General features: G+C 41.5%; 1 protein-coding gene across 10 annotated transcripts in view; it reads left to right on the top strand.

Moving 5' to 3' along the window:
• Nucleotides 1–14,770, top strand: part of TSNARE1 (t-SNARE domain containing 1) — a 485,050-nt gene that overhangs the window by 238,774 nt on the left and 231,506 nt on the right. For all 10 annotated transcript variants that reach the window (XM_042464556.1, XM_042464559.1, XM_042464550.1 and 7 more), the window contains one exon: nucleotides 14,346–14,513. In XM_042464556.1, the coding sequence (XP_042320490.1) occupies nucleotides 14,346–14,513 (168 nt within the window). The remainder of the gene's footprint in view (nucleotides 1–14,345; nucleotides 14,514–14,770) is intronic.

Here is a 14,770-nt window from a genome sequence, read left to right as displayed (position 1 = left end):
TTGGCATACCAGGTATCCTGTTTAAGACTGGCAAGTGCCCAAGTGAGAACACCTCACACCAAATAACTACACCCCACACCATATCAGTCAACAGGAACTGGCAGGGGAAAGGCCTGTCATGGGGTTTATGCAAAACTGTAGTCCAAACAGTCCAGAGTTGAAAGAGAAAAAAGCAGTGTTGAGCAATCTCTAAAGCCAGGGAAGTTGTTGTAACATTTAATCCAAAAGTGCTTGCCAGTGTGCATGCCAAGTCTGTGACCCATAATGTCAGAGATGTCAGACAGGGCTGTACAGAAGGTTTGGAGCTGTTGTCTGCATCATTGAAATGATCCAGGCTGAGCTAATTTATAGCCAGTAAATCAGTTCAGCTGGCTTCATTAGCTCAGCATTTTGTATTGAAAGTGGAGAAAGACAATCCCTGACTGTGAAGTCGAAGGCTTTCATGGCTGGCATCCATAGTTTTTTGTGGGTTTTTCAGGCTATGTGGCCATGTTCTAGAAGAGTTTATTCCTGACGTTCTGCTTGCATGTGTGGCTGGCATCTTTGGAGAATGTATCCTTTGAAGATGCCAGCCACAGATGCTAGTGAAACGTCAGGAATAAACTCTTCTAGAACATGGCCACATAGCCTGAAAAACCCACAAAAAACCATTCCCTGAATCTTTGCTTCTACCACTTCAGTTTACACCACTTGCCAGGGTATGTGCTTCCATCTCCTCCCAGTTCACACTGGGCATCATCATCATCATGACACTCCTCTTCCCCATCTTTATCCTAGGATACTTCCACAAGCAAGGATGTGATACCAGATTTTAAATCCTCACAGCCATGGAAACTCACTGGGTGACCTTGGACAAGTCGCACAGTCTCAGATGCAGAGGAAGGCAATGGCAAACTCCCTCTGAATAAATCTTGCCAAGAATCCCCAATGATAGTCTTGCCTTTCAATTGGCATAAGATGGAAACAACTTGAAGGCACACATGGAAAGAATGGTCCAATCCAGTCCATTAGACTACCCCTATCTTCTCTAGCAGTGAATTCTAATTGCCTAACAAAACTACAATTCTGGGGATGCATAGAATGGAACTGTAAATGTTACAATGATATCAAACTGATGTACCTGCATATTGTAGAAGCAAATTGAAATTTGAGAGATAGGGGTAGAAAGGAGTTTGCTCAGCTTGCATGACAGGTATTGACTCCATCCAGACTGTGACACCAAAGACCAAACAAACTAGCCAAGGCCCAGACCCCAAGAGCCTACAAATTAGTGGAAACATCTTTCCCCCTTTCCTTTTCCTAAAACCAACTCACATTTTACAACAGGCATACTTTCAACCAACTGAAGAATAAGTCTTCACAGGCTCAGCCTCTCGGCCATCAAAAATACAGAGTCTGAGTGGAGTTGTGTTCCATAGTGAAACTGTTGTGGTGTTTGTGTGCATTTCTGAGGCATTTGGTAATCTTTAAGGAAAGGCATTTTTAAGCTAAATTGTTACTGGGTGTCCATTTTTTCATTAAAAATGTTTTGTGAGTGGAAGGGTCACTGTTACGAACAGCACAGTCCTGGCGTTTGGACTGAAGGGAAAGTCAGGGGAAAGTGATTTAAACAGAATTTATGAAGAATTTAATGCACTAAGTTAAAAGCCGTTTGCAGAAGACTTTTTATTATTATTATTTGAGGAGATACAAATGTGATATCAGATGAAAAACATACAGTACCTCTTGGGGAAACAAGTCATAAAATCAGTTTTCTGCATTAGGGAAATTAATGTATAACATTGGTTTTGTAAGCTCATGGAAACACATCGAACCAAATAAATGGGATTATGCATGTTACTTGGGACAGTATAAGATTTATTCATGTATAGATCATTTATTTGTTTCCCATAGTACAGCTGCCAGCATAAATACAGTAGAACATGATTTAATCACCTGTTCTGATTGTTCGCTTATAATATTAGATTGGCTAAAATAAAATAAAGATTTTGATGGTACTAGAAAATGAAGATTTAGCTTGACACTTTTACTTCAAAAACCTCTTCAGGAAAAAACCCAACAACAACTGAAATCATATTAAAAATTTACACAATTTATTTCCCCCCCAAATACTTCTACCCTGTCCTCTATTTCTGAGTGGCTCACAATAAAATCAGTTTAAACAATATAAAATTAAAAATAGCAACGTAAAGGTAATAAAAGTACTTTAAATATTCTAAAAATGTCTTAAGCAATTGTATAAGTTTTAAAAAGTAAAGTAAAAGTTAAAAAGTAAAAACAACAACAACAATCTAGAACCATGTTAAAAGTTCAGGTTTGGATGAAGTCCTTATGGCCTTGGGATGCATCTGTAGAAATACTGCAGTTTGATACCACTTTAAATGCCATGGCTCCATCCCAAAGAATTACAGGAATTAGAGTTCTGTGAGTCACCAGCACTTTTTGGGAGAGAAGGCTATAGTATAGGCCTTCTAAAACTACAAATCCACGGATTCCATAGGATGGAGCTAAAACACTTAAAATCATGTCAAAGTGCATTATTTCTACAGTGTAGATCAGTGGTTCTCAACCTTCCTAATGCTGCAACCCTTTAATACAGTTCCCCATGTTGTGGTGACCCCCAACCATAAAATTATGGTGTCTTAGTTCCTAAGACCATTGGAAATATGTGTTTTCCAACGGTCTTAGGCGACCCCTGTGAAAGGGTATTTCAACCCCAAAGGGGTTGCAACCCACAGGTTGAGAACCGTCAGTATAGCTTCTATTCAGAATCAATGCATCCAAGAAAGTAGGCTCAAGTCTATGACAGCTCAGGCTATCAAATTCTTTCACACACTTAGGTGTTTATCAGATGAGCTCTTAAAGAGGTACTATTCCAGTGTGACTCCTCTAGCTGCCTCCTGTTGCATGCTGGGATTGGCAGTTTTAAGGAGGGGTATTTAGAATTCTCAGGCAGAGAAGTTCAGCTCCTTAAAACTGCCAATCCCAGCATGCAACAGGAGGCTGCTAGAGGAGTCACACTGGAATAGTACCTCTTTAAGAGCATAGTGTGATAAACATCTGTCTCAAAGGTGCTGCAAGATCCCTTGGTTTACTGATTTTCCACACTAACACAGCAATGTCTTTGAATCTGAATCAATGTTCTTGGTTCATTGATTAGACTGTAGTGTACATTTGTTACCACTGAGTGTCCATTATCAAGCATTGGATGTCCATTTGGACACACCACAGGTAGTTTTAAAATGCTTTGCTTCAAGGGGATATTGAAACTGCAGGTCTATGAAATGGTGATTGGTGTGTTGGCTTTCAGAAAAGGAGCCATAAAGCTTCACTTTGTGCCACGTTGCAGGTAAAGGCGGAATGCAGTGTATAATTTTTAGTTGCAGCCATGACAGCCAGAACAGTTTGCTGGCGGGTGAAACATGGGGGAGCATTTAGAATTATGTGGGTATAATTCAGGCAGCTGGGAAAGGACAGGAACTGCATTTAAAAATGGGATGCAATGCAATAATAATAATAATAATAATAATAATAATAATAATAATAATAATACTAGTGAAAAGGAAATTTGCATCCAATGCTTACATTTGCCAAAGATCCATCTAGGGTCATTCTGCCTGTCTGTTTGCAAAGATATCCTTAAGTCACCCACTTTCTCATCATCCTGATGCATGTTCCTTTTGTGATCAAAATTTGGGCTTGTTAAATGAAATGGGCTCTTAAAAAAATTAAAAAATACAAAGATGTCTGCAAGGAGGAGAGAGTGGAGGAAGTGAGCATGTTTATGCTTCTGCTTCACTTTATTATTATTCCACTTCACTCATGTTGCCGCAGGACCATCTGTTGGCATTGTAGATAAAGCCATCAAATAAATACGAGTGGGCGGGAGCGGGGAGGACTCAAAATAGAAGCATACAAGTATCTCTTTTGAGGAAAAAATGCTGGAGGCACAACAGCAGTGTGAGTGTGACCATAGACATGCAAGGACAGCCCTGAGCAGACCAGACATTCATCCAGATGTGGGCAACTGCATGGGGAGCAGGAACCAATTTCTACCCTAGACTCCCTAGAGGCTGTACCTCCCACCCCAGCAAACTTAAAATCTTCCTTTTCTCTTCTGCAGTTCCTTCCTGAAATGACATCAGGAAATGACATTTCAACCATTATATAGGGAGAGTCCAAAAGGCAACCAGTACTCCCATGTTATGTGTCTGTCAATGGACTGTCACACTTCATAATGCAAGTGATGGAGTTAAAACCTTGAAAGCATTCCATTTCCATGCAAACATATGTTGACATGTGCCAGAACAAACTTGGTAGACAAAAGTTCCATTCCTGTATTCCTTCAAAATAGCGATGGACCAAGTGATGTCCTAAGCCAAATGCATCCTCCAAGACTGTTTTTTGTGGTCTTTAACCCCTCTAGTTTCCCTGGACCACCCTTTGTTTGGGCTTTCACCCATTTTTGGTTTGGTTTGGTTTTGCTGTTTGGGACAGCTGTAGGCAACGGTGGAGAGGACCAGTGACCAATTTCCCCCAGTCGCCATAGGCTGATTCTTCCTCTACGTTGCATTACCTCTTGTTGCTCTTTTGAGATGGACTGCAGAAAAAAATGGAGGTATTAGATGGTAATATGTGATTCTGGAGCAGACAGGTGGTATTTTCACTTTTTCTCCAGATCTTCCCAGACTATCTGCAGCCCTCCCTTGTGACAGCGGGTTGCTGTTTACAATGCATTCCCCCTGTGCCACCCAGCACTGCTGCTGCTGCCACTGCCACATGTTGCACGCTCTGAGGGCAGAATTAGAAGATCATCCATATGATCAATGCTGTACACCTTTTTCTGAACTTAGAGCAAGCAACTCACCACAGCAGCATTTAAACAAAGGATCCCAGGTAATGGAGGGACTTTGGGGCAGCTCCGGGTCCAGAATACTCTGGGCTGCTCCTGGAGTGTTCTGGTCCATGAAGACTCGGCCTGTGATGCTCCAAATTAAGTAGTTCAGCTCCTAACAGGATGGATTTGCGCCTGCAGAAGAACTCAGATGGATTGGATAAAAATTTGGGAAAGATCCTTTTGGGACAACAGAATTTTGGAAGTTGTAGCCAAACTTTTTCCCTAGGTCTGGAAAGGATCAGAGGTGAAGAACTCCTTCATCACCAATGTGGACTTCAAGTCCTAGAATTCACAGCCAGTGGTGGAATTATAGGAGTTGTAATCCAAATAATTTGAGAGTCTGAAATTCCCTCTCCCCTGATTTAGTGTCAAGAAGCTTTCTGTTTCCCCAAACAATTGCCTTATTTTTCTGAAAGCCCATACTCAAGGCATGACAACTGTCACACACTCCCCCACAGTTTTCCTTCATCTTGCTCAACGGTAACATAAATGTTGGTTTATGATTTTTCTCAAATATACCTCCAAACTCACACTTGCTATGTATCTAATCTCACAAAAGAAAACCAGGGGGGGAAATCCTTGCAAATTATGCACAAAGAAAAGCTGATTTACATCCAAAATGAAGGACACACTTCAAGGAATGTGTTCAGCCATGCTTTTTGAAGCATGCATTTTCTGAATTTCCATGCTTTAACGTGAACCATATTTGATGATTTTGTTTTCTTTTAGAAAGCAGATTATTTTGGGCAGGGAGATGCTGTGATGGCAAGAGGAGAGGTAGAGATAACAGCAGGAAGGTATGCGTAATAGAATTTGACTGAAGACCAGGAGAGAACGAGAAAGCCTGGAGCCATTTGCTTATTTTAAAATGGATATACAACCTCTCCAATGCTCAAGGCTGACAACCAATTAAATCAATTTGTGAATAATTATATCAGCCTATACATTTGGTAACCTGAGAAAAAAAGTGGTGGAGGAATGAAAGAAACACATTGGCTGAAGCCTGCATTGAGTTTACGGAGAGTACAGCTTCATTTACACTGCAGAATTAAATAATTTGTCTCTGCTTTACCTGCCATGGCTCAATGCTATGGGATTCTGAGATTTATAGTTTGTTGTCATACCAGAGGTCTCTGACAGAAAAGGCTCATTATCTCACAGAATTCAGCCATGACACTTACAGTGGTGTAAGACTGCATTAATTCTGCAGTGCAGAAGCAACCTAAATCTCAACAGGCAGAGATACGCGTTAATTGTGCTACACAATTCTTTGTACTAAATGCCAGTGTTGTGCAACTGAATGAAGACAGCACATGTGCAACTGGATGCATACAAAATGTATAGTTTTGTGGACTGTGGATTTTGTGGATTATAGCTCCCTGTATCAGGTTGCCTGAGTTTTAAGATCTTTTGGGAAGGCTGTCTTTTGGTTCCAAGTGTTCTGGATGGGGACACAGAACAAAGCCTTCCTGGCGGATGTTCCCAAGTTGTAAAATTCCATTTTACAGGAGATTGGCTGGCCTTCTCTATCCTCTTTCCACCAGCATGTTAAGACCTTTTTATTTAGGTAGGCCTGTGTCTCATCATTCATGTGGCAAAAGGGACTTTTAGTGGGTCTGTGCTTTTAATTTTTCTATTCTGCTTTAAATGTCCTTTCAAATATTTTAACTTTTTTAAAAAAAAAATAGAATTGCTTGTACATTTTTTTAAATGATCTGTCTCTCTCTCTCTCTCTCTCTCTCTCTCTCTCTCTCTGTCTATCTAGCTGCACTATTGTTTTAAATTGCACCTGAGCCACCTTAGTTCCATTGCACGGAGAAAGGTGAAGAGAGAGTGGGAGAGAGGGAGAGAGATCAACCATTTATTTCTTCGTTGCTTGGGTGGATAAATAATAATGGTAGTTTTCTCCTTGTTAAAGCAAAAAGCAACCTTTCTCCCTCTGTATTTGAACATCCTGAAGCATTTAGGAGGAGCTGTTCAGCAGAAAAAAAAACATTAGTTTTTTGAAGGGATGGAGTTGCAACTTTCCTGCACATGAAGCAGTGTTTTCTATGCAGAAAACCCATTTTCTGTCCTGAGAGAAGGTTGTTGTTGCTTTGTTGTTTTGTTGTTTTCCCCTGTAGAATAATTCCTCTATAGCACTTCCAATTCTGGTCACCACAATTCAGGAGGGATGTGGACAACAGGGACATAGCCAAGGGGGGGGGGGTTGTTGGGGTCTGTACCCCCCTTCCGTTAGAAAAATGAATGATGTGTGCTGCTGCGCCGCTGCACCCAAGCCCCAATATAATGGTGGCACTTAGTCTGCACCCCCCCCCCTTCCTGAAATCCTGGCTACATCCCTGTGGACAAGCTAGAATGTGTCCAGTGGCCCAAATGGTGAAAGGTCTGGAAACCACCAAGCCCTATCAGGAGTGACGGATTCAGGGAGCTGGGCATCTTTAGCCTGGAGAAGGTTAAGGAGTAGCAAGATAGGCATGTTTAAATATTTGAAGAGATGTCATACTGAGAGTGAAACAAGTTTGTTTTCTGCTGCTCCAGAGAATAGGACATGGAGCAATGGATGCAAATGACAAGAAAAGAGATTCCACCTAAACATTAGGAAAACCTTCCTAATAGTAAGAACTGTTTGAATGTAGAAGATGCTGTGCCTGGGGGTGTGGTGGAGTCTCCTTCTTTTGGAGGTTTTTACACAGAGGCTGGATGGCCATCTGTTGGGAGTGGTTTGATTATGGGAGTTGGATGGATGGTCCCTGGGCTTTCTTCCAACTCTTTCATCTAGCTTACATCATGAGAAGGCATGAATCATTGGAAAAGACAATAATGCTAGGAAAGATAGAAAGTAGTAGAAAGAGAGGAAGACTGCACACCAGATGGATTGACTCAATCAAGGAAGTCCTGGGCCTGAATTTCTGGGACCTAAGCAGAACAGTGCAGGACAGTGGATCTTGGAGATGTCTCACCCTTAGGGTCAGCATTAGTTGGGGACAACTCGACAGCAGTTAACAATAAGAACCACAATCATGTCATCCCTTAACTTTCTCTTCTCTTTGACTCTTCACTCAGCCATACAAGCCTATTGGATGGCTTTGGACAAGTCACACTCTTCCAGCCCCAGAGGAAGGCCATGGAGAACCCCCTCTGAAGAAATCTTGCCAAGAAGCCCCCCATGATATGTTCACCTTAGGGTTGCCATAGGTTGGAAAACACTTGAAGGCACACAACAACAACACTATCCAAGAAATATGTTTTCTTAAAATTGGTTCTATAAAATATACATCAATGCATAGTTTTAAAGCATCAAGACTATGGAATGTTAGATAGAGACGGTTTTCCTCTGTTTAATATTGGATCAGAAATTTTTTAGCAGCAGAAAGAGCATGCAGAAGACAGCTACAGAGAGTGTCAGTTCTTTCCCACCCCACAGAGTTACCTTTTGAAAGACAGCCTGGGGCTTTTTTCTTGTAAACGTGTGTCTCACTATTGTGCCTTGCAAGAGAGGAAGGCAAGGGGAATCTTAACCAGCACTGAGAAACCTACTGTTAAATTCTGCCTAAAGCCAGATTAAAGGAACAGATTTTGCCAATTTAGGACCAGTCTGAATAGAGATAGATGCCCGATTGTGGAAGTTGCAGTTAAAAGTAAAAGTGGAATCCTGATTGTTACACTGCTGTCAGTTACACTAGTGTTGGGGATGGAGCTGTTTTTAGAGTCCCTAGCTCCCTTCATTCACAGGGTGACTGGATGTCCTCCTTTCCAGAACATGTTCTACATTTCAACCTTCTGTCCGGGAAGAATTCCAAAATTCTCTCCATTTTGAGCATGACCAAGGAGCATGCATTTATATTTATATGAGTGTTTCGAGCTTTTGTTTTGTAATGTCCTACATTTTTTCTTGAATGCCCTAAATTTTGAGGTCCTTTGTCCTCCTTTGGGGTTATGACATTTGATCACTTTGTTTGTATTTCCGCTGTCTCTCTCTTTCTCACACACCATAGGGCAAACCATATGTACAAATGCATAAGTCTAGAAATGTTACTCAAAAAGACATCCAGAAAACCTGGGTTGACTTATCCATGGACCAATGTAAGGGATTTACCTGAACCCTTATATATATATTATATTCTCTTTTCTGAGTAGAGAGGCAAAAGGCAAGAGCTTAGTCCATCCCAGGAGGACCTAAAAGAAGGACTGACCCCTCTACTTTCTCTGCCATGGTGCCACTTAGGAACTTTTCAATGCCTGGGAGGAAAACTGATGATTGCTCTTTGATGCTTCCCCTGAAAGCAACAGCAAGAGAGTAGAGGGGTTTGGATCCTTTTAAGTTTTCTTCACTTATTTATTTGTGGTTACATGTTGCTTTTAATAACTATAAAAGTTTAATTTAAAAAAAAGTTTTCTTCACTTAGGTTCTCCTGGGAACTACAGTTACAAACAAGACATAGGATGCTAATTGCATATTTCAGTCTAAAGTAGTGGGTTGCTGTAGAGAGTCTATTTGTCTCTCTCCCTCTGGTTTGGACTACTATCCCCATCATCCCTAGTCAGCGTGTCCTGTAGTTGCAAAGTATTGCACCTATAGTCATTTTGAAGTCCCTGAGTTGGAGAAAGCTGCTGTAGAGGAGCTTCTTACTCTGATACCACCATGTATAATGGCATCCATCATTCCTCCGCAACCATTTTTCATTTTATTTCATTTTGTGTTCAGAACTCATGGCAGACAAGTTGAACTCAACTAGGACCAATTACGGCTTGAGTTGCATAGTGGAAAGCAGACTTGAACATTTCCTACTAGCTTTCTGCTGACCTGGAGCTGTGACCCAACTTTGTTATAAAAGAGAATGGCAGCTATGAAATACCCTTCTGATCTGGAGAGTCCCCTCACCCTCCCATCTGCTCCTTCCCTTGCCATTCATCTTGTGTTGGGTACTTAATGAATTTGTCACACCTTCGAGCACAGTGGCCAACACTAGGGACTGGAGCCAGCCTGCAAAATTGGAGACGGAGGGGGGGAAAACAGAAAGAAATGAGGAGGTCAGGATCTCAGCTGTGAAATTAACAAGCTGAGGTGAAAGGCAGCTTGGACAAGTAATAAAAATGTTGAGAACAGAAGACAGAGGAGGAAGCAGTAAATGGGTTCAACCAGTTTCCCATTCTGTGTTTAGAGGCTTATAGGAGGAATGGGTGTTCTGAACAGAAAATGGGTTGCAGCCCGGGTCTCCCTAAGATTTTGGTAGTGAAAACCGCCACACATTACTCCTATAAGAAAAGCTTGCTGGATGGTTGATGATGCAACAAGGTAGTCTAGAGCAGACAGAAATCTTTAGTTAAGGAGCTCCAGCAGGGGTGAGCTTGTGCAGCCCATGAGCCATGCATACAATGGTTGGGCTTGAAGTCTCCCACAGGTCCCCCAAAGCCCTCCAAAGAAGAAAAAGTACAGTATATAATTTTTAAGGAAATGTTCACCTCCAAACACTGCAGAAAGCCTGCCCAAACACATGAAAACATGTAAAAATACCCCACATCACTCTCAAAAGCACCCCAAAACTCAGTATTGCTTCCAAATCCTTCATTTTCCTCTGTAGTCCCTCTCAAAATGGTGACAGGAAGTTACACAACACTCTTTTGAGAGGAACTACAGAGGAAAATGCAGCTTGTGGCCTTGCTACGGGGTGCATGCAGACAATGTGTGGGGAAATGGGCCTCTGGCCCTATAGCATGTGGTAGTATTGCACCCCTAAAATGAATTCTACCCAGTTTATCCCAGGGTCAACAGTCCAGAGCATTGGACTTTACCAGACTGGCAAAAAAGATGGGAGCATAGCGGTATGGCTCCTGTCAATATCGCACAATAATATATATCACACAATGTTGTGATTATCGCACAATTATCCTGTGAATAAAGAAGCATTATAGCGCTGCTTTTTGTTCACAGGACTTTCCCATGAATAAATACGCTGCAGGGCCGGAAGCCTCCCTGAAGCCTCCCAAAAGTTGGGTGGCTGCCCAGACTTGGGCAGCTTCAAGGCACTCTGGAGCTTAAAGCTGCATGGAGCTACAGCTGGGTGGGAAAAGCCGCCTTTTCCCCAGCCGGAAAAGGAGCGGATTTTTGCCATTCCTCTTTCTGCTGGCTTCAAGGTGGGTTTGGGCCATGATGTGTGTTTGCCACAGCCCCAATCCATCTTTGAAAAGAGTGGTTTGAAGTTGCCCCTTCTGACCCATCTGCCCCCCCCCCAAATTATACAAGTGAAAACACGTGTTTTAGTCAACCTCCCCTATGAAAGTTGTGGTTGTCATCCTCCTCTCTCTGAATCTCCCAAAATGAGCCACACTAAATGGGAAATCTCAAGCAGGAGGAATGGCTGCTATACCACAATTGTCTGTCAAAAAGTCAGGTTCCTATCCCGCAGTTCTCTCTTCTGGATGAAAGATAATGCAAACCAGTAATCACACTGCCTGTCGCATCTCAAAAAGCCTTCAGAGTCCCAGGTCACATGTTCCTCTGTTGCCTTGGGCCCTCTCTACCCATAATTGCTTTGGGCTTCTGTTCACTGGTTTGTAGCTTCAAATCTCCTGGTGACTGCAAGGTTCGTTGTTTTCAGGAAGGCTGATTGGAGCCAGGATTCTCCAAGCTAATGAAACCAAGCTGATCTCTACATTGTAGCATTGCTCAGAGGTGAAGCTTAGCGGTTTTTCAGGTTGCCTTCATCCTAAATTAAAAATGTGGTGGCGGCTGCATTTTGTTTACCAGATCCACTTTATGGAATGATCTTTTTATGGGTCAGTTTGACAAATGCTAGCTGGCTTAGGTTGTTCTACCTTTTCTCTCTCTCTCTCTTTCTCCTGCCTCCCCCTTTTCAATATTGCTTTTTAAGACCCCCAGAATTTCTGCAAAGGATTGGGAGGGTGATCTGGGAGGAGAGGTGATATGCAAAGCTGTGAAGAAAATATTGCGAGAAGACAGCTAGTATTGTGTGAGATAGCTGGGCGTGTATTGCTGACAGAAGATACAAATAATCCCTTGCTTTTGTGCTCTGTGCTTTTCCCTAGGTGTTGAAAAGTTTCATAGATAGTGTTAATGGGCTTTGCTTTCTTTGGATGGGGGAATGTGAGGAAGCAAAACAAAAGAAAGGGGCTCTGGCAATATTACCAATGAGAGCGTACATGAATTCTTTATCCCACCATGATTTGGTAAAGCTTGCCCTTTCATGCTATGGACATAAACTAATCCAAATAGTTTGGAAAGTCCTGAATAACTGTAAGAGTCCCCCACTCCCATTTTCTGTTCTGGAATAGGAGACTACAGTAAAATGCCATCATCAGGGTTCTAGATCATGTAATTGGCCCTCCATATCCATGGATTCTTCTTCCACAGAGTCAACTATCCACATTTTGAAAAAATTCCAAAAAAGTATATAAATTCAGGAAGAGCAAACCATGTTTTTGCTATTTTATATAAGGGACACCATTTTACTATAATGGACTTGATCATCCATGGATTTGAGTATACATGGGAGGGCCTGGAACCAAACCCCAGTGGGTAGCAAGAATACCCAGTGGATACCACTGTACGTAACTAACTAGCATCTTTGGGTTCTACCTGACAATCCTGATATTTCTTTACTGAGTAGCAGCCACTTCAAGCAACAGGGGTCTCTTTTCCTGTCAATCTGGGCCAAGAGATAGACATTTTGACCTCCCTTGCTCCAGCAACCTCCATTTGCAACAGACAGAAAAAGGATTCCTGTTGCAATTCCTCCTCCCACTAGAGATTGATTATGAGAAGGAGGTGGAAAAAACAAAACAAAACAAACAAGCTTCATTTATATACCGCTTCATACCACCTAAGCAGTGTCTAAGTGGTTTACAACTGTAAGCCTATAAGACATCAGTCTACTCTTCCTAGTTGATAGGAGAACAGATCTCTGTTGCTTGTAGTGGCTGCTGCCTGTTAAGTGAGGGTTGGGGAATGTTTATGATCCCAAGAGTTGCTACACTATTGGATGCATTAAGTATCATGAGTATAAATCAGTCAGTAATGCATCTGCACCACAGAAATAATGCAATTTGACCCTCTTTAGCTGCAATGGCTCAATGCTATGGGATTCTAGGATTTAGTTTAGTTTGTTATGGCAACAGAAGACTACATATCTCACACAACTACACATCCCAGAATTCTGTAGCATTAAGCCATGACAGTTAAAGTGAAGTCAAACTGTGTCATATCCATAGTGCAGACACAGCCTGGATTGCACATATTTAACTATGATTGGGAATTCTAGCCAATTTTTTTTAAAAAATCCTGAACATAGTAGCCAAGTACTGTTTCCGAAAACACCAACTTTGAAGCTGTTGTTCTCCTCTTGTTACCTGTCTTTTTAAAATAATAATAATAATTGAATTAAATTTGTAGGTAGGTGTTTTTTAATTAAATTTTATATTGTATACACTTTCAATAACTTGTTAATGTAATAGTAATCAATTTCGGGTATTAATGTACTACATTCATATAGATAATTCATTCTCTCATGGATGCTGGCATCTAGAGGACATGAAAACAAGGGAAAATTGCCAGTATTTAAATATGCATAAAAATAGCATACATCTTCACTGTTTATATGATCAGCAAAGCAGAATTCTCATATGGAACCACACACATACATTTCTCAACTATTTACTCTGGACTATGTCATTTGCTTCAGTTGTGCTACCCTAACCATGAGTGAGGCTCAAACCCAATTGTTACTCCCTACTAGAGGAGACCTGCTAAATCAATGGAAATTACATAACTATTGACATAACAAATATCCATTGATTTAATGGGGCTACTCTAGCTGAAGGTGCCACCTCTGACAAAATCCTTCTCATACCCTCATATGGGTTTGCTTATAGGCTGCATCTGCACTGTGGAAATAGTGCAGTTTGGCACCACTTTAAGTGCTGCAGCTCTATGGAACCTTGATATTTGTAGATTTACAAGGTCTATAGCCTTCTCTGCCAAAGAATGCTCATGCCTCACAAAACTACAAATTCTTGGATTCTGTAGGATAGAGCTGTGGCAATTAAAGTGGTGTCAAGCTACGTTATTTCTACAGTGCAGATGCACCCTATGTCTTCCCAATCCAGCTCAGTGCTTTGCAGGCTATTGGTGTCTGGCACAAGTGTTTACAGTTTTTTTTTTCAAAATAGAATCAATGCTTGTTAGACTAAATACACATCTCTTTTGCAAAAACCAAGATTTTTTTGTACATGTTTCTTTTTTAAAAAAATAAATAAATCCCCAAATGAGAAAAACTAATTGTGGAGGTGGACCATTTTCTAGATGGGTTGTCTCAGTGTGTGGAGAGATCCCATTTTCATCAAGAATGAGAAGCATCTATAAATGTTCTTTACCTCTCTAGTGTTCAGGCTTGTGACTCTTTACTTCTGCTTCATTCCTCTCTTTCAGCAAAGTCCTAAGACCCCATTCTCTGACTTGGCTGATGATGAGAAGATCTTCAATGGAGGAGATAGCATGTGGCCTGAGCAGAACCAAGAACATGCCCTGCTCTCTGAAATCACAGAGGAGGATCTGGAGGCTATCCGAGAGAGAGAAGAAGCCATCCAACAGATTGAGGTCAGTAGCCACTATTGCAAAAAAGCTCTGCTCCTCTCTCAGAGGTAAGGTGGCTACATGGTACCCAAGGGACTAATCAAGGGACTTAACTCCTCAACTCCTCTCTGCCACGTCTCTGCTAAACAAGCTCTCCTCTCACCAATAACCAGGCTCTGGAGTATTGCTTAGAACAGATTTATTGAAGAACAGAAAACATAGAATAACAGGCAGAAATGACTTTGGAATATTGTCAGCTCTGAAGCACATTTGGTAACACA

The sequence above is a fragment of the Sceloporus undulatus genome, chromosome 4 (assembly GCF_019175285.1).
Source record: "Sceloporus undulatus isolate JIND9_A2432 ecotype Alabama chromosome 4, SceUnd_v1.1, whole genome shotgun sequence".
Taxonomy (NCBI): Eukaryota; Metazoa; Chordata; class Lepidosauria; order Squamata; family Phrynosomatidae; genus Sceloporus; species Sceloporus undulatus.
This window is presented reverse-complemented; position numbering and strand designations above follow the sequence as displayed.